At 43.8% G+C, this 21,652-nt stretch overlaps 1 protein-coding gene across 6 annotated transcripts in view; it reads right to left on the reverse strand.

Annotated features, from left to right (window-relative positions):
• Positions 1 to 21,652, reverse strand: part of LOC139367213 (limb development membrane protein 1) — a 77,218-nt gene that overhangs the window by 20,084 nt on the left and 35,482 nt on the right. For 3 of the 6 annotated variants that reach the window (XR_011626848.1, XM_071105412.1, XM_071105411.1), the window contains exons 10-16: positions 18,877 to 18,966; positions 16,547 to 16,623; positions 15,894 to 15,971; positions 11,868 to 11,941; positions 11,370 to 11,460; positions 10,652 to 10,718; positions 2,183 to 2,344 (exon numbers count right to left, since the gene is read on the reverse strand). Coding sequence is in view for 5 of the 6 variants with exons in the window: in XM_071105412.1 (XP_070961513.1) it covers positions 2,183 to 2,344; positions 10,652 to 10,718; positions 11,370 to 11,460; positions 11,868 to 11,941; positions 15,894 to 15,971; positions 16,547 to 16,623; positions 18,877 to 18,966 (639 nt within the window). In the remaining variant the exon portion in view is untranslated. Of the gene's footprint in view, positions 1 to 598; positions 850 to 1,532; positions 2,345 to 10,651; positions 10,719 to 11,369; positions 11,461 to 11,867; positions 11,942 to 15,893; positions 15,972 to 16,546; positions 16,624 to 18,876; positions 18,967 to 21,652 lie in introns of those variants that run through there. The other 3 variants (XM_071105410.1, XM_071105407.1, XM_071105409.1) reach the window with 3 other exon arrangements.

Consider the following 21,652-nt stretch of genomic DNA (forward strand, 5'->3'; position numbering starts at 1 on the left):
TATTTTTCCTGACAGGTCAAAGTGTGCCCTGTTTCTGGCGCATGTATTCTATGATACTTGTCTGCTGAAACACTTTGATACAAAACGACCAAACAACTTGGTTTCAAAAGTTTTATCAGGTCATTGTACAGAGACATCGTTACCGTAGAAACAGTCAACCGACCATCTTATTATTTTTTTTATCTTTATAAAGCTTAGAAAAAAATTAAACGACTGTCTGGTTTTGTCTCATCTCTGCTTATGACGGCTGTTGTATCTGTACCAGGCCTTCAACCTCTGGACTCTAAGCCCTGTCTAAGCCGGGGGAGGGTTCTTAGCGAACATATGGAATTGTTTTTAAAAAATGGTCATACCAAGGATGATTTAGCCCTTTGATTTTGACATTTAAGACCCCTGAAGGTATCAATAAATATATATTGGATGAAACATAGAATTTGGAGTTACTGCTATTAGCCAATAGAAATGCGCAGAGTAACAGAGTCACAACATGGAACAGACAGTCCAAAGAAAAGTCCCCCAAAAAATCTAAAGGAAGTTTGTTCTATCTCAGCGATAGAAGAGAATGATTTTTTTCATGTATTTATCCCCTTATTTTAGCCATTAAACTATCTCCATATATACTTCCATAAAAAAAATGTTTAAACTGGTACTGGGGCCCTTCAGATGAGTCCAGGTCCGGCCGGCCGGCCGGCCAGCCAGACGGACCTAGACATTTTCATAATTTGTGAGACTCTCAGCTTTCCACAGAGGGGTCATATTGGTGTGTAGCCCAATCCGTTCGGACACTACAGACCCTGACAGGAGAGGCTGTACCGACTTCAGACGAGTCTTGTGAGGCTTTTTGGCAGTCTAGAGCAAAACGGAGAACACCACTGTGTTCGTGAGAGTCATCTTTCAATAGAGTTTGTAAGCCAAACTGGTCGGACGCTACATACGATTTTGTGAGAAAACCGATTTTCGGGATGTCTTATGGTCTGACAAACACCGCTCTAGCTCTGCCACCTTTCACTGCAGGAGGTATCGGCGGATGGAGTTGATTGAGACACAGCCCATGCAGAAAAACATGTCTCCAGCTTAGACAGATTTTTATGGAGATTCTTTTGTTATGTTAATTATATTTCCTCGGGGCGCGACCACTGTAGGCTAAGGGTTAAGTACGAGACACACCATGAGTCGAGGATGACCCCTTAGTTCCTAACCTCCTTTTTACTAGTGCCAGGTGACCAAGTTCGCTGTCCCCTCTGGACTCTTAAGCCAAATCACCAGATCCTCAGTCTTGTCCTCCTTCAAATGTACCAAGTTGTTGGACATTAAATGTATTAAGGCTCCCAAAAACAACTAACCTATCAGTTGATAGCATTAAGGTAATCTGGTGCTGCACATATGTCTAGCTGCATGTCATCTGCATAGCTATGAAGGGGTAACATGTATAGTGAGAACAAAAGAGAACCAAGAATAGATCCTTGAGGGACTCCACAGGTGATATCTGCTCTCCCTGATACATACTTCCCCAGGCAGATCGGGATCAAACCAGTTTAGCACAGTATCAGAAAGACCAAACCATTTCTCCAGACTACCAGTTCTATCAATAGCTTATGGTCAAAAGTATCACAAATTGCATTTAAATCTAAGACTCTGTACAGGTGGAGGATTTCAAATGCTCTTTCATTTATGGAAAACTAGCTCAACGTTGGGAGGCCAAGTTAGGGGACAATCTGGTTCAGTATTGCACAGGGACTGCACTGCAATGCCATAGCTTATGTTAACCATTTTTACAAGGAAACATAACGCAAACTCCTCACATTTAGACGATGAAGCCTGGCTGAGCAAGTCTGCCGCCGGGGCTGGATAAAGTAAGAAATTAACAACTGAAAACAATATCCTTGGATTTTTCTAGATGTCTGTAATAATCTTTGAGAAATGGGCTTGCCTTTCTTTTCATACAACTTTATTATAGATAGCAATATGTTCTTAAATAACACATAAATTAACCTGTAAGCAATCAATTGTTGAAAACAGTGTCCTCGGATTGTTCTCATTGCCTGTATTAATCTTTGACTAGGCTTAATTATTGTAAAAAGCAATGCATTCTTTAAGAACACTGGTAACTCAATGAACCAGTCATTTTGTAATTTCTGCTTTGTTTGACATGAACATGAGTATATGAATATAAAGATGTTACCTAATGCTTTCAAGAGTTCCTCTCGGATCGCTGAGGTGAACTTCCGGACTAGGCAGAGGGTAGTTACCACGGCAAACAGCAAGTTGTACGACAGGACGATATAGAAGTTTCCCAGCCAATTGAATCTCCCAAAGTCTCCGAGAAGGTCAAACCTGGTGATACCTGTGAAGAGTGTTAAGATATTAAATAAAAGACCACCAGATGCAATGTTCTTCCATTTGAGTGGATGGATTTCATGAACACAAAACAATCTACTATATCATGATGATTTTGAGATACTGGAACATAGGGGTTTCTCATGAAACGTAACATTATTTTGCACACTGATAATTCTACATCATTTGCTAGGTTTCCATCTAAATTGGCAACATATTTCATGTGAATATTCTCAAATCTGCACGAAAAAACAATATGCGCATTTTCCCACCAGAGATGTTTCCATCAAACTGACTTGTTGTGGATAAAAGACTACATGCATGATGACGTAGTGCTCATTAAAATATATTTTTTTGCGATTCAATTCCAATGTACCGGATAACAAATACAAAAGTTGTTATTCTGTACATTGGTTTCCATCTAAATTTTAATCTCTACCGACGGTTTCATCAAACACTAAATAGCGAACTTAACCAATCTGGTTTTGGCGCATACTCCTTACGAAGGAGTGGCTTCGTAAGAAGCATTTCAAGATCCTGGAGTGGCATAGCCAGTCTCCAGATCTCAACCCCATAGAAAATCTTTGGAGGGAGTTGAAAGTCTGTGTTGCCCAGCAACAGCCCCAAAACATCACTGCTCTAGGGGAGATCTGCATGGAGGAATAGGCCAAAATACCAGCAACAGTGTGTGAAAACCTTGTGAAGACTTACAGAAAACGTTTGACCTCTGTCATTGCCAAGTATTGAGATAAACTTTTATTATTGACCAAATACCTATTTCCACCATAATTTGCAAATAAATTCATTAAAAATCCTACAATGTGATTTTCTGGATTTTTTTTCTCATTTTGTCTGTCATAGTTGAAGTGTACCTATGATGAAAATTACAGGCCTCTCTCATCTTTTTAAGTGGGAGAACTTGCACAATTGGTGGCTGACTAAATACTTTTTTGCCCCACTGTACATGTTATTTTTTCCCAAACACCTTTGGCAAGACGATCACTGTGTTTATAAGCACAAACCCTTCCCTTTCCACAACTGCATGGGGTTTAGGTGAATTAACTATTTAAGAATGCCTGTTCTTTCGGCAGTTGAGGCACTTTGGAAAGTGTCTCTCTTCAATAAGCCAACTCTTTCAACAGGCAAGAAAGGCCAAATTGAAAGAAGGGCTTATACCCCAAAACCATTTGATGTACACTGCATATTAAGATACTCAGGCTATGACGGATCCAGGATAGACAAACCCTTTATGTAACGGATTTAGCAGCCAATGCCACTCTTCCTGAGAAAAGGTCATTTTCATTGTCTGACGGATTACATATTATTCCTTTCATAGGAAACGGTTTTGTTAGTTGGACCTTGGACAATTTGTTAGCGTGTAAAAACCGAGTGGGGGAAAAAAAGAAAGAAATGAGCAACACCCCAGGCATCATGGTTATCAATGAGACCACCGTCACCTGCACACATACACCTGAGTCAACTGCTCTGAAGTACACATATCTAATTCAAACAGTAAACAAGCAGAATCTTGTAGGTTTCCGCTGTAGCCAAGACAGATTGTGCAACTCATGGCGGGCGGGTCTGACCCCCTGCCGAGAGGGAATCCTACATTCAGAATCATAAACAGAACAACGCCTGAACTTCATTAGAACTTCACAAAAACGACTTGTAGACTTCACAATGATATTATTGCCGGCAAAAATGCTCATCCCTGAGATAATAGGGCCAGGTAGCCACTTCCTCCTGTCCTCTATGTGGCTATGTACACCTCTGGGTTATTCTGATGAGGAATTCATGTGTGAGACCTGCTGCAGACAGTGCCAGTGCATGGTGAGGTTGATTCTCTCCATCTATCTCTTCAGCACTGACAGAGACAGAAGAGTGTCTGTTTATTTATCCCCCCCGTATAGCACATTCTGTTGGTTGGAAGTATTTTATATAATCATTTCAATTGGAAAACTCATTTTGTGTATCAGTTCATAAACCATGTGCTATTTTTCAACTTGTCATTTTTTGGTCCTTAAATAAAACTGGTATACTTTTTTTCTATAACCAATTTGTCTTTAATGCAAGGACGACAAACAATTCCTTACCTTCTCCCCCTCGTCTCTTCCATTTTTGCAGTAATGATGCAATTAGTTGGTTGTAATTTTGAATAGAGCATACATTTCCATGTATTCTTGTTAGCTGCATGTGTGAGACAACTCCACCAGTCCGATTTATGATATATTTACAAAGATTAAACCGATTTTAATTCCCCCCCTAAAAATAATGTTTTTTTTCTCCATCAATTAGTATATTTCAGTTTAACCATAATATTTGTTCGGTCTTTTCTGGTGGATTAATCTGAAATAGCAACCAACTTTCTATGGCTTGTTTTAAAAAGTGACATTTTGGAGATTATTTCATTTTCAAACAACCAAAGATGAGATGTTGTAATCTGAATAAAGGGGAAAAGTGCATTCTTGAACACTGGGTGAGCCATTCTTACTAATCTGATAGCCAACCAATTCTGATTTAAGTATAGTTTTGTATGACTGAAGCCTTTAGTGACAGATCTAATGCTTTAATATTTAATCGTTTCTGACCTCCAAATTCATATTCATTAAATGAATAGGCCTGTTTCATTTTGTCTGGCTTGCCATTCCAAATTAAATGCAATATTTTTTATTCATATAATTTTTAAAAAACAAGCCGTTAGGTGTAGGCAGGGCCATAGACAAATAGGTAAACTGGGATATGACTAAAAAGTTCAAATCAGGATGATTTTTCCACAAATAGACAGGTATTTTCCTTTCCATCTACTTTTGCTAACTTTCTATTACAATGTATTGTAAAGAGAATTTCTTTCTTTCGGAATATGAATACCTAGTATGTCCACTTCACCTTTGCTCTCGAGTGGCGCAGCGGTCTAAGGCACTGCATCTCAGTGCTTGAGGCGTCACTAAAGACACCCTGATTCAAATCCAGGCTGTATCACAACCGGCTGTGATTGGGAGTCCCATAGGTCGGTGCACAATTGGCCCAACGTCTTCCAGGTTTGGCCGGTGTAGGCCGTCATTGTAAATAAGAATTTGTTCTCAACTGACTTGCCTAGTTAAATAAAGGTTTAAAAAAACACACAAAAAAACACCATTCTATTGGTAAACGACACGTGAATGTAAAAGTTGTATCCAAAGAAGTTAGAAAAATGATCAAGATCCTCTATTTTTAATTGTACCTTTATTTAACTAGGCAAGACAGTTAAGAACAAATTCTTATTTACAATGACCGCCTAGAGGCCTTGTTCAGGGGTAGAATAACAGATTTTTACATTGTCCAGTCTGGGATTCAATCTAGCAACCTTTCATTTACTGGCCCAACGCTCTAACCACTAGGCTACCTGCCGCCCCTCTATGAGGCTGTGGAGGGATCCAAATTGTGGATTTAAAAGAAAACATGAATCATCAGCATACAATGACACCTTTGTTTTTAAGCCCTGGATTTCTAGCCCCTTGATATTATTGTTGGAGCTGAATTTTATAGATAACATTTCGGTGGCCATAATAAATAGATATGCTGATAGTGGACAACCTTGTTTTACTCCGACAGTTTAATATTTTGAGAAATTGCCATTATTTACTATTTTACACCTAGGGTTACTGTACATGACTTTAACCCATTGTATACAAGATTCTCTAAAATGTTAATATTTCAGTCATTCATACAGTGCCTTGCAAAAGTATTCGGCCCCCTTGAACTTTGCGACCTTTTGCCACATTTCAGGCTTCAAACATAAAGATATAAAACTGTATTGTTTTGTGAAGAATCAACAACAAGTGGGACACAATCATGAAGTGGAACGACATTTATTGGATATTTCAAACTTTTTTAACAAATCAAAAACTGAAAAATTGGGCGTGCAAAATTATTCAGCCCCTTTACTTTCAGTGCAGCAAACTCTCTCCAGAAGTTCAGTGAGGATCTCTGAATGATCCGATGTTGGCCTAAATGACTAATGATGATAAATACAATCCACCTGGGTGTAATCAAGTCTCCGTATAAATGCACCTGTACTGTGATAGTCTCAGAGGTCCGTCAAAAGCGCAGAGAGCATCATGAAGAACAAGGAACACACCAGGCAGGTCCGAGATACTGTTGTGAAGAAGTTTAAAGCCGGATTTGGATACAAAAAGATTTCCCAAGCTTTAAACATCCCAAGGAGCACTGTGCAAGCGATAATATTGAAATGGAAGGAGTATCAGACCACTGCAAATCTACCAAGACCTGGCCGTCCCTCTAAACTTTCAGCTCATACAAGGAGAAGACTGATCAAAGATGCAGCCAAGAGGCCCATGATCACTCTGGATGAACTGCAGAGATCTACAGCTGAGGTGGGAGACTCTGTCCATAGGACAACAATCAGTCGTATATTGCACAAATCTGGCCTTTATGGAAGAGTGGCAAGAAGAAAGTCATTTCTTAAAGATATCCATAAAAAGTGTCGTTTAAAGTTTGCCACAAGCCACCTGGGAGACACACCAAACATGTGGAAGAAGGTGCTCTGGTCAGATGAAACCAAAATTGAACTTTTTGGCAACAATGCAAAACGTTATGTTTGGCGTAAAAGCAACACAGCTCATCACACTGAACACACCATCCCCACTGTCAAACATGGTGGTGGCAGCATCATGGTTTGGGCCTGCTTTTCTTCAGCAGGGACAGGGAAGATGGTTAAAATTGATGGGAAGATGGATGGAGCCAAATACAGGACCATTCTGGAAGAAAACCTGATGGAGTCTGCAAAAGACCTGAGACTGGGACGGAGATTTGTCTTCCAACAAGACAATGATCCAAAACATAAAGCTAAATCTACAATGGAATGGTTCAAAAATAAACATATCCAGGTGTTAGAATGGCCAAGTCAAAGTCCTGACCTGAATCCAATCGAGAATCTGTGGAAAGAACTGAAAACTGCTGTTCATAAATGCTCTCCATCCAACCTCACTGAGCTCGAGCTGTTTTGCAAGGAGGAATGGGAAAAAATGTCAGTCTCTCGATGTGCAAAACTGATAGAGACATACCCCAAGCGACTTACAGCTGTAATCGCAGCAAAAGGTGGTGCTACAAAGTATTAACTTAAGGGGGCTGAATAATTTTGCACCCCCAATATCCAATAAATGTCGTTCCACTTCATGATTGTGTCCCACTTGTTGTTGATTCTTCACAAAAAAATAAATACAGTTTTATATCTTTATGTTTGAAGCCTGAAATGTGGCAAAAGGTCACAAAGTTCAAGGGGGCCGAATACTTTCGCAAGGCACTGTATATAAATTCCAGTTGTACTTTATAAAAAGCCTTTTCAAAGTCAGCAATGAATACTAGGCCTGGTTTCCCATATTTTTCAGTGTTCTATCGTTTCCAGTACTTGTGAAATCATACGGAAAAACCACATGACTTCATGTGGAGAATCGCAAGTGTTTTAGTGCTCTTTAAAAAAAAAATTACAAAAATAAAGTGACACTAACAGGAGGATAATTTACCCTGAGGTGGATTACAATTCTTCAGCGGTAAATATGCTAAACTCTTATCATTCATTCCTGTGCTTTCTTTCAATGTTCTGAGTGTGAACTAACTCACAGTGGATGCACCCAAGTTGTGTGTGCATACATTTTTTATTAAAACACGACAAGCATACCCAATATCGATACATCAACCAACCATTCAATTCATCACATTTAGCTATTCCAAAACTGTCATAGCTCACTGAGGTAATATTTGTGGATTTTTTATTTATTTTTATTCGGTAATGCCTGTGAAACCGCTGCACAACAATTAGATTAGGAGATTGATTGAGTGTCTGTAAAGATGTATTTACAGCCTCTGCAAGCAGTTGGCGAGCATCGAGGGCCTTTAACCAAATTGCCTGTAAAGAGACAGGAAGAGGGGGTGGAGAGAGACCGCAGTCAATACACCATGCCACTACGGTCAAGCTAAATTAATTTCTAATGCTAAAGGTTTAGATCTCGGGTTTGGTATTAGGAGAAAAGCTGATGGGAAGTAAAGGGGTTCTTGGCATTAGAGGAGACAACACTTACGTCCCAAATGGCACCCTGTTCCTTATATAGTGCACTACTTTTGACCACGACCCATAGGGCTATATGGCATATGTCTAGAGATGATGTAACCCCTCTTAGAAGAACCGGTCTTCCTCTGATCACTCGTTTCACATCAGCACCATTATGCAGAATGTAGCATTGTGTGTGTGTGTGTATGTGGGCCAAGTGGAATCCATCTCGTCTCACCATCCAGTCCAAGTAAGATGGATGACGCCGTGGTGATTACATTAACGGATTCATTTTTAATAATACATCCACTAAAATCGTCAGAGAAAGGTGGCTTATGTATTCAATCGACAGATTAAGAACGATAAAAGGACAACTAGAATAGCATCTATGTAATAAATGGTGATTTTCTGAGATGGTTGTACTCCGTTTGATAGTGTGCGCACCAAATGGCACCCTGTTCCTTATATAGTGCGCTACTTTTGCCCAGCCACAGTGTATTATCCCAGGAACAGCAGCCAGGCTGACAGGAGTGACTAGAGTCCTCTTTGCTGCAGTCTCTCACTGTGCTTTTGGGGACACTGCAGATAAAAGTTACACAAACATACATGGGAAGAAAAGTAACTTCTCAATGGGGGCGGGGTTTCTAGTTCATGCCTTCGTCCTTAATGGCACCCAATTCACTATGGTTCAAGTAGTGCACTATGTCGGTAGTAATAGGGCTCGACGCTGACCTTTTCACGAGTTGAAAAATGGAGGAGCACACAAAGAAATGTAGGAGCACAATGAAAAATATTTGAGGTAACAAGACGTTGTCTTTGTAGTAATGGTGCAATCATGACGGTCATGAATCTGCGCTCATTGTCCTCTCCATGGCACTCAGGGGCTGCGGTACAGTGAAGTAATCATTGCAACAATTATCATCAGCGCGATCATTTTTTTTTCTTTCTCCATAGGCGCACTGGTGCTCCTAAATTACAATTCCTGGTCGCGCTGCAAATATTTAGGCGCATATGCAAGTAAAATATTCGCACTCTTGAGCCTGGGAATAGGGTGCCATTTCGGGTGCAGGCTATATCACTCTGATGCTTTTAAACACACACACTTACATAACTGGTCGTTTTTAGCCGTCCGTTTCCCCTCCCTGAAATAAAATGTGTTTATGGGACTTTTACCCTTGTCTGCACCCTGACTAACCCTGCCACGGGGGGGAAACAACAGTACAGAGCACTCCCATTTCAGCAGCGTTACAGGTCCCATGGCTCCCTTTCAAGAGAAGCTTAAATAAAACATGGCGTCCGTCCGACAGGAATTCTGTACAAGCAGCGGTTATCACAAAGACATCAGACCCATTTTCTCCCCGTTTGTGTTCATGTCAGTCCTGGGTTCAAATACTTGAAAAATGTCTTTCAAATACGTTGAGAGTTTGCTTGAGTCTGCTTGGAGTGCCAGATGGGTAGTATTTACAATTTGGAGACTTTTCTATTGGTTTGTTAAGCCAGGAAAGGATTTTCCCAAGCAGTTGAAACCCAAGTCATCGGACTTACTTTGCTTAAATCGACCATGCCCTCCGGTTCTCTCTCTCACAAACACGTTAATATCTTCACAAAATGGCAGAACGGTAACAATGAAGAGTTTTGATTTCCCATAATACACATATCCAAAACTCCATCTCCCCATGTCTTCCTCCGGAGGTCTTTGGATGAGGGTAGCCTTCATACGTTTAATCCATCTCATCTATTCAGCATCAGAGCAGAACCTGTTGGTATTTTGCAACGCTCTCTACGACTCACTGTACGCCAACACGCACACAGACGACGCTATTTAAACAGCTGTGGCCTGCTCACTGCGTGTCTATTAGTACCATTGTGAATGCGCTGCTAAACCTGTCATTTCTCCCTCTCTTGCTCCATTCTCTTCACAAATCGCCATGGCAAACTGTGAAGGAATTTAACTTGTTAACCATAACGGTTTGAGGGGCGGGGGGGGGGGGCTTTTGGGACGGCAGGGGATAGCTGAAATTCTCTGACCGGCCCTCGTGGTCGTTTACTTAAGACCGGGAATGGGATGGACACCTCACCTCCCTCCATCACTGCCCTTCAATACGTTCGTCGTGAAATCGATCCAAAGCAGTCCACTAAACATGTGCATCTGTGCTCACCTATCGGTTCCATCAACTATGCTTTAGTGCGCTACGTAGGGAACGAGGTGCTGGGACCCCCCACCCCAAAATATAAAAAAAGGTTGAATGAATGGCAGGAGAGACTCACCAAGTGTTCTGGACATGACTGGCAGGGCTGAACTCAGCACCAGGATGGACACACAGCAACCAATGATCTACATGAGGGAGACAGACAGGGTTAGAGTATAGAACTTTAACTCATGAACTCAGGTTAACAAATAGATAGGCCGCAATGAAACGTTTGAGTGTGAGAACTGGGAGGGCGAGAATAGCTTCGCAAGTCAGTGTGTGAGTGTACACACACACACACACACACACACACACACACACACACACCTCTTCAGAGTAAATGGATTCCACATATTGTGCAATTAGTACCTCTGAAGATGCTCATTACCAGGTTCTGCTCCTTTGTGGCTTTCGAGTCCTTTCACCGAGTCGTCCTGGCTAGTTACAAAGCCTCACCGTTCCCCCTGCTCATTACCAAGTGAATGGCTGCCACCGTGGGCCAAACAGAGTACACACACACACAGTCCCCCCCCCCCCCCCCCCCCCCCCCCCCGATTCTCTCTCACTGAAAATAAGAGCTTGCACGGCGTCCGTGTTTACGCAACACACAAACAAATATTGGGGCGAGAGGTCAACTGAACCATTCAGGTTGAGGGCTGGTGAGGAAGATGCCAGAGGAGAGGAGTGAGAGAGAAAGAATGAAAGCAAGGAAGAGAGAGAGAGAGAGAGCGAGGGCAGAAGAGGATGAAACAAAAGGAGGCCTAAATATATCACCTTCGTCATGTGTGTGTGTTTACCGTTGTCATGGTCGTGTCGTCTTTCCTGGGAGTGAGGCCTTCAAACACTCGCAAGCTGTAGAAGCCGACAACGGAGGACACCATCAAATAGCTGTTGCTGAATCAAGGACAAGACATCCTTACGCTTTCGAGACAAAACGCCGTAACATGGACATTTAGTGACATTTCAAGTGGTAAGTTGGCACCTTTTCACCAAGGGTAAAGGTGAAAAGAGGTGACGAAACACGGCAGAATGTCCCGGGAAGTGTCCGGCTAAGCTACGTCTTAAGTCAACACCACCAGTCCTAGGAATGTCACTGGGGTCACCACGGAGCAGGGGCCCATATGTATCAAGTGTCTTAAGAGTAGGACTGCTGATCTAGGATCAGTTTTGCCTTTACGATCACAATGAACACGATTACATGGCCAGAGAGGACCTGATCCTGGATCAGTACTCCTTACCTGGAGACACGTTATACAGATCTGGCCCCGGTGCAGAGGGGGTCATTAAAAGGATACAACATGAGGACGATCTCCACCACGGCCTGGACGACTCCGAACGTGGACAGTGAGGTGTTCCCAAGTCCCCGATCCTGGAACGACAGAGAGGGAGAGTGTGTTTTGTTAAGGGCAACTTAGATAGGATAGAGATGAGTAAAGGAGAGAGTGTGCTGAAATAGCAAATGGGCTGGATTCAAATCCCATGCTGCAGGTGGTAGTGACCACAAGGCTAGACCATAAATCAAATCACAATTAGAAAATTAGGATCTCTCATCTCGTTGCGTAGTCGGAAGAACACAAATAAATCACGAGTAAAATAATTGTACGTGACAAAGTTAAGAGTGAAGTACTTCGTGAGGTTCTATAATCTGTGGGCATGTGATTACAGAAGGAGAAGTTCCGACTTGGTACAAATCAAAGTTCTCTCTTCAACACAGACAGAGAATCCAAACCGGCTTAGTAATGGATGGAAAGCGATGAAAGAGAGAAAAATACTCCCTTTTTAAATCACTGTCGATCACACAGCATGTGAACAGGTGTTCAAACAAGCGAAAAAGGCATTGAAGTGCTGACGGTAAAAAAACGTGGAACATTTTTTTTTTTTTAAATAAAAAAAACAACCAAACAAATACTTTGGCAAACATATCGGATCTTTTCTGCCCTGCCCGTTTGAAGTTTGTGCCGGGAAAGAGATACATCTATATATACACACACGCCACTAGCCTCGGCATCTGTGGGATATTTGCTTTTGTCAGACTTGGCACCTTAACTGTTTACGTTAACCACTTTTTTTTTACTTCAATCCAAGGCTCAATGAGCCGCTTTCTCTGTGTTGGAGCGACACAGCAGAGGAAGACAACGCCTGAGTCCCAAATGGCACCCTATTCCCTTTACGGGGCACTTCACCACGGCCCAAGGGGCTCATTTTCAAAAGCAGTGCATATACCGAGTAGGGCGCCATTTGGGACACAGCCAAAGTCTTTGTCTGCTGTGGTGCACTACTTTGGACCAGGGCCCGTGGGGCTATTCTCAAAAGTAGTGCACGGTTTACAGAAGAGGATGCCATTTGGGATGCTGGCCTGTCCGTTGGAGAGATCTATGCTGTGGCGCACAGCAGCACAGGGACACGTCATTGTTCAGAGAGCTGCATTTCTATCAAGTTAAACACTTCACCGGCGTCACGACTAGGAGCTAGCCGCGACAGCATTCAAACCTTAAAAAATAAATAAAAACAGTTGTTCATACACTCTGCACACTTGCTCTAACACAAGCGATCTCTGGTGCACGCAACACACACACACCACACACACACAAAGAGAAAAAAAGGGAAGCCTGACAGGTCGTTTCACGCATTTTTATGCAAGTGGCATCTAAAGGAGCTTACTGTGGAGATGTGCTGCAGAGGCCCCCTCAGAGAATTAGCACACAGCATCTGGTGTCATCTATTAATAGTGGAGCGGGAGGGGTTGTGTGTGTGGGAGAGGGAGTGTGTTATGCTTGTGTGTGTCAACACTATGGGAAAGGTAAACTCTTCAGTGTTAACGTTCTGCCATTTTGTAAAGATATTAACATGTCAAAGTGGCAGGTGTGTGTGTGTGTGTGTGTGTGTGTGTGTGTGTGTGTGTGTGTGTGTACGTGGCAGCTTTCTCATTCCGCCTCTCTCCAACCTGGTCTCCTTTGCATTCTAGTGGTGGGTTGGGGCGGGCTGGGGCAGAGGGTAAGGTCGGTGTCGGTCGCAGCCTGCCGCGGCTGGCTCATTCAGACACGCCTTGGTGTGTTTGTTGCTTCTGGGATTAGCGGTGAGCAGCACCTGTGTGCAGGTGAGGTCGTGAGCCCGAGTGCAGAGCGTGTACACACACAGCGGTCGGGGCCCGCTGGGCCCTTCAGGTGTGTCCCGTCCTCCTCCTCCACACTTTGATGTACTTCACATAGTTTTAATGACGGATAATAACAGAAAGAAAAATATATATATTCTGTGGATTAAGATGTTTTTTTGTTGTTGTTGCAAAGCTGCAGATTGTCAAGGAACTGACTGTCATCAGTAGGGTTTACAAAACTCTTGGAACTTTCAATACATTCCCTGGTTTTCTCAAAATCCCAGTTGGAGGATTTTGCGGAACAGGGAGGGAATAAGCAGGAAATCCCGAATCCTCCAACCCGGGATTTCTTGAAAACCAGGGAATTTATTGAAAGTTCCAGGAATTTTGCAACCCGAGTCATCAGTCAAACGTTCAGAAGTATGCGGTGGTGGGAAGGTGGGGCTCTGGAGGAAGGTTTCCCTAGGTACAGATCTAGGATCAGCTTCCGCAATTGTAACCTTTATAAAAATAAAATAAAAATTTAATTAAAAAAAATGGGACAATCCACAGTTGCTACATCCATTTTTGGAATTTAGAAATGAATGAAATACACTCAATGAGTCGAACCTAAGAAACCTAAGAATGCCTCGTGAGCTTAGTTCAACTGTCAGACCCCAATCAGAACCCAAAATATGAGCCTGTTTTACTCCAATGTTTGGAGACAAAAATAAGTTTAAAACTATGAATGTGTTTATCTTGGATTGGTCAGTCATTTCATCAATAGCTCTAATGAATTTTAGAGTGGTTACATTTCTTCAGGCCCATCCCTCAGCTTTTTACTAAAACCGTGCGATGCTGTGACGGCCCTAATTCCACAGGGGATGATCCGGCAATAACACACAAAAAAAGAAGAATAATGATTGGTCCTCTTAACACCCGTTCCCCAAGCTGTAAAAGGCCCTGTCCTGACTGGATCGTCCTCCTCTCCTCTCCTCCCAGGCTGTCTGAGTCAGAGAGAGGTGGAGGATGCTGGAGGTCGGAGCAGCCTGTGGTACTCAGTATGCCGAGTGCCACGCGGTGTTGTGAGGGAGCGAGAGAGGGGAGGGAGGGGTACGGACAAACATCCGCAGTGCCGTTCCATTGTGCTGCTGTACTCTGCTCCTGGCCCTACGGCTCATTTGACTTTCCCACAGTCTGGAGGTCATGGGCCCTCTCTTTTTCCCCCCCTTCCATCTTCCTTTCTCCCTGTCCCTTCTCCATCTCTTTATCCCACCTGGCCCAGTCCTCCCGCTCTCCCCCTTTTCCCCCTCCTCCTTCCCCTCTCGCCCTCTTCTCTCTGAGCGCATAGGCGGCGTATGAGGGCATTGGGACGCAACCCCCCCCACCCCCTGTCGCCGTAGCGATGTGAGATCAGAGGCGTGGCATCCATCCAGCTCATCAAACTCGTAAACCATTTAGCAGTGCTGTGGCTGTCAGGGGGAGGGAGGGAGGACTCAAGCTGCATGACAAGCGTAATTTGGGGGATTTTCAGCGATGCGTCATGCCAAAGAAAATATCTCCTCGATAAAATAATTGGAATGTCGGGGAGGGCAGCCATTCGCCCGCAAGATGAGCCGAGAAATGAGGCAGAAATAAGATACATTTTGTTGCCTTTGTCAGACGAAAGGAAAAAACACACACACGCACGACACTAGCGCACACGCACACCTCGGTCGTACCAGATGAAACGAGATAAAGAGATTAAGAAAGTACATTGCATGCAAGAGGAGATGCAATCTGGAGGGCCATTAAGCACTCCAGTCAGACAGACCGACTCATGAAAGGAGTTCACCTGGCCTGCCTGGTGCACACAGTACCACAGAGCTACTGACTTCACACACAGGAGAGGGTAAATGCAGCTTATTTCACCTGCCGTGGACACACACACATCACACGTTTCATCTGTATACCACTGTGAAATGACTTTCAACGAGGAGCAGCACAACAAAAAGGGGATCTGCTACGATAAACATCTGGCCCAGAGATCTCTCTCCTTTCTTTCCAACATGCACCTGAGCATATCCGGAATTTGATTTATATCCCCGGCGACTGCCGAGCAGCTTCGCAACGGTCTAGTTTAGTAGCGGCCTGGCTCTGAGTTTATCTGTGTTGTGTTGTGTGTGTGTGTGTGTGTGTGTGTGAAAACGGGCTCCGGTGTGCATCTGTTTAAAAGGGGGGACCAGGAAGTAACTCTAGCCAGGCCTACCGTTGATCCCTTTGGCATGGCCGTCTCATCCACCAGCAGATAAAGGATATTCAGCGCCACCAGCAGGACTGAGATGGTCTACGGAGGAAGGGAAGGAGCCGAGAAACAAGAGGGGTTTTAACATGATTAGGTCAAAGACAACACAGAACTAAATCAATAAGTGGTCGTTTTGTCCGTCCACTGGAATGCGTGTGTTCTGTAAGCAGTTCCACACTTAGCTTGAAGAATCTCGGGCACTTGGGCTCAGCAAACGCACCGCCGCTGTACAACACTGAGCATGCTAAGAGAGGCAGATTACTCTGTATGTGTGTGTGTGGTTCAATTGAAAGCCCAGCTGTCGCAGCGGTGACTATTTAGCCGAGCCTTTCCTTAAACACGGCCGACAAAAGACACCACACCCTGGGGCTTGATGCTCAGCGCTACAGACGGGGGTCGGGTGGCTCCCTGTTCCCGATACAGTGCACTATTTGGGCCAAAGCAGCGAACCATATTGGGAATATGGTGCCATTTGGGACGTAGACTGAGTTGACCCAGGAATACACCCCCCAGCCGCCACCAAGGTTTTCTACTTTATATACGCCATGGGTAAACAGAAGGGGGGGGGGGATTTAGTGGGACTGACTGGCTGAGGTAGTATCAATGTGAAGACTCACCGTCCCTGTGAGCAGTATTAACATCACAATGGGGTACAGCAGGTTCTTCTCCCATGCAGAGGCTTTCTTCCTCCTCTCTAGGGGAAGAAAAAAGGAAAGGCAGGGGAGAGAAAGAGGATGAGGAGGGGTAGAGAGAGACAGAGAGGAAGAGACAGCGTGCGGAGAGAGAGGTCAGTGTTGAAAAACCCCCACATTTGCAGAATTTCTACCGTATATGCAAATACGAGCACCGCCTCAAATCAATCAAGAGCACCCCTCCGCGCCGGTCGGGTAGAAACCGGAAGCATCCGGTTTTCAGGGGGAAAGGAGAGGAGAGGCGGAAGCAAAAACAGACACTTCTGGGGGTTCTTTTGCCAACCCACTCAGGAGTTTCTTCTACGCCTGGTACATTAGGTTAAATCAAGAGTGATATTATTAGACTGTTTTCCTAAATTGGCTCATTAATATATCAAAGATATTAAAAGGTGAGTAGTGGCACCTCATGGCCTCAGGGTTTATTTAGAGTTAGTTGGTTTGGTTCAACATCTGGTGAACGCGTACCAACACCATCTCTTCTCTCAGGGCCCAGAGGGGCTGAAAGTAATATGGCCTTCACAACAAACTAGAAAAATCACAGTCTTCCTCGTTAATTAGTCAGACAAATCTTCATTATAGAAACAGATCAAACAAAAGCTGAGATTCTGATGAACAACTTGATTTTTAAGTCTACCTGTTAAAAATCAAGAGGTCGTGCTGAGAGGTCGTGCTGCTGCTGCTGATATGCCTTCTTGTTCAGATATAAACAGATGGTTGCAGAGATGAGGTCTCAATCGTTTTAAATCACTCTACACATTGAGAACCTGCCTGACCATAGTAACACGTCAGCATTGATGGCTTCTGAAGATGGACTGATGGGCCATGGACAGTAAAGGACTTGTGATGTAATGACCCTTTTGAAATCACTTTATAACACTGTGGTCCAGGTCCTCTCTCCCTCCCTGACTCCACCTCCCTCTCTCCCTCCCTGACTCCACCTCTCCCTCCCTCCCTGACTCCACCTCTCCCTCCCTCCCTGACTCCACCTCTCCCTCCCTCCCTGACTCCACCTCTCCCTTCACCTTTCTCTCCTCCCTCCCCCTGACTCCACCTCACTCTCCCCCTCCCGACATCTCTCCCCCTCCCGACATCTCTCTCCCTCTACACCTGCCTCACCTCCACCCCTCACCTCCACCCCTCACCTCCACCCCTCACCTCCACCTCACCTCCACCCCTCACCTCCACCCCTCACCCCCAGGTTTTCCTGTGTCTACCCTTCTCAATGGCAAGGCTGTGCTCACTGAGCCTGTACTTCGTCAAGGTTTTTTAAGCTTTTGACCAGTAAACATGGTCAAATAGTTAGCCACAGTGTACTGTCGATTTAGGGCCAGATAGCACTGCATTTTGCTTTGAGCCTGTTTCTCAATAAGCACTGTAGTTTTATTTTGACTGTGATTGGATGTTCTTGTCCTGAGGCTTCAGTGTGTTGGTAGAACAGGTTTGTGAACTCAGCCCCAGGACCAGCTGGATGAGGGGACTCAATTCTTTGCTCAGCTCTTGGCATTGCAGGGCTTGGTAATTATATGAGGGGGGGGGGGGGGGTCACTATATTGTAGATGTTTCCAAAAACTTAATTGCTCATTGAGTTTTTATTATTAGTAGATATTGTCCTAATTCTGCACTGCATGCATTGTTTGTAGTTTTAATCTGGACATGTAGGAGAATCTTAAGGAACGCTGCATCATTAAGGGTGTCCAGTAGAGCTTACTTTTTAAACCTAAGTAATTGTAGTGTGTGCAGTACTCTATATATTTTGTACCAATTGAGAACTTTGGCCTTATTCCCTGAGATCTGCATCTTCTCTGGAAAATCATATATTTTTTATTTTCTCTCTCTCTCCCTCTGTGCCAGCCTGGGCGGCCTGTGAAGTTTGCCAAGGCGCCATTCTGCTAAATTAATGACATCACTAAAAGGCTGGGCACAAGATAAAAGTTTGCATCTTGTCTAATATCGTAAGTGCCTTTGTGGCCTCCTCTCCCCCCAAAAGCCTCGGTGTGCACCCACTGTACCTCATTTATAATATCCTAAAAAGCACAGGAAAGAATAATTATTGAGCAGAAATGCTTTGGAACTTGTCCAAATTAAGAAATAAGACCAAGGAGGGAGAAGGGGTCGTCGGCTCTTAGCAATATCCGAAAAGCCTACTTTTTTACACGTGTTTCAATGGGAAATTGAACAGGAAGTCCCGAAAGACAGCATCTGTCCATACATACTATCATTCGAGTGAAGCGTAAAAACGCGGCAGCGGAACTCACCCAGTTTATTCCTCTGATCTCGGACGATGTCCAGTTCTTTGTTGAGTCGGTGAGCGTTTCCGTGGGAACGAGAGTGAGATGATGTTGACCCTGCGGAACACGGAAACAACCACGTCAAAACAAGGGTTTTGTCAAAGCTTTTGACTGGTCGTCATCCCTCGTTATTCTTTTACACGTCACTCACCCAGGTGCCAACTTAAGTCATTGTGATTAAACTGCCAAGTATCGGGCCAAGTTTGTTCATTTGATAGAAATAGGAAGGCTAAACAGACTGTTCGACTAGCTACACGTGATCAATGTCAAAGACTTGCTCATAGTCGGAGAGCAAGTGGTGTCCCTTTAACGGTTAGATGAATCATTTGTCACTGCTCACGTAAGTACAGTTATTTCTCCAGAAAAGGTTGAAGTGGGTTTGCACTAAATGCCACAATTAAGAGCGTGTCAATGTCACATATGTATTTTCCTACCTCAACCTTTATGGCATTTCACTTATTTTATCTGAATGGGTAATCCTGCTTAGTACATAACAACGTGATCTCTCAAACAAAGTTTTAAAAAAAATGTATATATATAATCTTGTGTGTCAGTGCTGTCTAGCGAGCGAACGGGTGCATGCTCCAACTAGTCTCGGGGCGAGGGATAAGACAGCGAGGGATTCTCCATGAAAACCGCAAAGGCAGCTCATTTAAGGCTAATTTATTTGGTTTTACTTCCAGCCATGACATACAGTTTGGAGGCCTCAAAGCCAAGTGGAAAGAGTAACCATTTGCATCCCCTGGGGTGATTGGCAGATCAAGACCAATTAGTTCAATGTTACACTGTTACTAGCGTGCAATAAAATATGATCCTTCATCTTTGTTACAGGGGTGAAGAACCAATCACTTCTATCAAATCTTTTTTCCACCCCCAACTATTATGACACACCCTGTCTGGATGGGCTTTGGGATCCAAAGAGAGAAAAAAACGACAGAGTAAATGGAGGACAAAAAAAAAAAATCCTGTCTGTGCCCTGTCTAATACCTGTCCCAGGAACACAATTTGGAAACATTGAATTCTCAACCCAAATGCAGTCACGGTGCAACAGGAAATGACACTAGTAGTTCAACAGGACGTGATTTGAGTCGGACACAACATTGAGCCCTGAGGGGCGCCGTGGCTGTTCAGCCACAGCATATTTTATCTAAAATCGCTCATCTATCTGGGAGAACGGATCCAAACAAACTCTGCACCCTCACCTTACCACAGTAATCCTTTTATTACACTGACTCCAAATACATTTCAGGCTCCAACTAGACGTGACTATTATTAGGAACATCAATTCATCTGAACACCAACCAAGAACAACATCATTACATGATAAAAAATCTAACGCAGGAGATAAAGGAAAAGTGCATAACAGCATTTTAAGAAGAGACATCGCTCAAGCAAAAGTAAGCAGAGTAGACAGCACCCCCCCCCCCCCCCCCCCCCCCCACCACCAAAAAAGAAAAGAGTTCCAGAGTTAGTGCACGTATAGACGCGGCTACATGTTTCGAAAAATAATTTCACTTTCCAACCTTCACCATAGCTTAGCGATTACGGAGGCGCTGGCAAGGTTGTCGTGCCGCATAGCATCTGGACCAGAGTACACGGCTGCTGCCTCGCAACACACCGCGTGAACCAGAGCGGCTAGCGAGCCTCAGACACATACTTCACATTGTAGTCATTTAGCAGACACTCTTTTCCAGAGCGACTTACAGGAGCAATTAGGGTTAAGTGCCTTGCTCAAGGGCACAGACAGATTTTTCCCACCTCGTCGGCTCGGGGATTCGAACCAGCGACCTTTCAGTTAACCGCCGACAACCCTTCTTCACCGCTAGGCTGCCTGCCTCCTATTGTTACGTCGCCCTCTCGCCTAATTGGGAACTGCGTCAGAAGATGTGGCATGAGGTACAAAATGAAACCCATCCTTATTACCCTCAACGGAACGCCGTAAAACTACATAGACCTAAGCATTGACAGCAAAGTACGGGAAGTAAAGCTATGAAAAAGGGAGAATTTGATATCTTAATCCATTGTCAAGATATTATTGTGCCATATCATTTGTAGCCTAACGTGCATAATCCATTTCCTCATAATGACCAAACACACTTCATTAATCCCAATGCCCCAAATTGCAATAACTTAACGAAAGATGCGTCCAAATTTTATCTCCTTTCTCCTGAAGTGTAAACTCGTTCACTACTTCCCACAAATCAAAAATCATTGCCTAGAGGGAGTTTCCGCCTTATTTCTTATACTCATTTCGAATCAATAAAGGGAAGTGAACAAGTGCATACTTTGGAAGCAGAGATAAATTGGGACGTAGCTAGACTCTCTCAATAAAAATAGGCTATAGCATAGCAAACAGGGACACCTAGTGGAGGGGTTGTACCAAATCAGATTGCACCATTTTGTCAGGCCAGTGTAAACTATGCATACGTAAACGATCCTGACATGAATGACAGGCAGTTCAACCTTGTACATACATACGCAATACATTTTTTAAAAGGACAAGCTTGCTTTCCCATGACTGGCCAGGTAGCCAGATCTGATATTTTAATGAGCGTGCCACTGCGTGTCTACCGGCGGTTCGTACGGTCCTATCAAACCTCTCGCAGAGTAAACACACACACACACAGCCGGAATAACCCACCGCTCTTTTCCATCTAGAGCAAACAAACAAATCCTAAATGTAATTTGGGATGTAATTGCACAAAGACCCCCCCCGAAGAGTAAATATACATCAACACAATCC

Source organism: Oncorhynchus clarkii, chromosome 15 (assembly GCF_045791955.1).
Source record: "Oncorhynchus clarkii lewisi isolate Uvic-CL-2024 chromosome 15, UVic_Ocla_1.0, whole genome shotgun sequence".
Taxonomy (NCBI): Eukaryota; Metazoa; Chordata; class Actinopteri; order Salmoniformes; family Salmonidae; genus Oncorhynchus; species Oncorhynchus clarkii.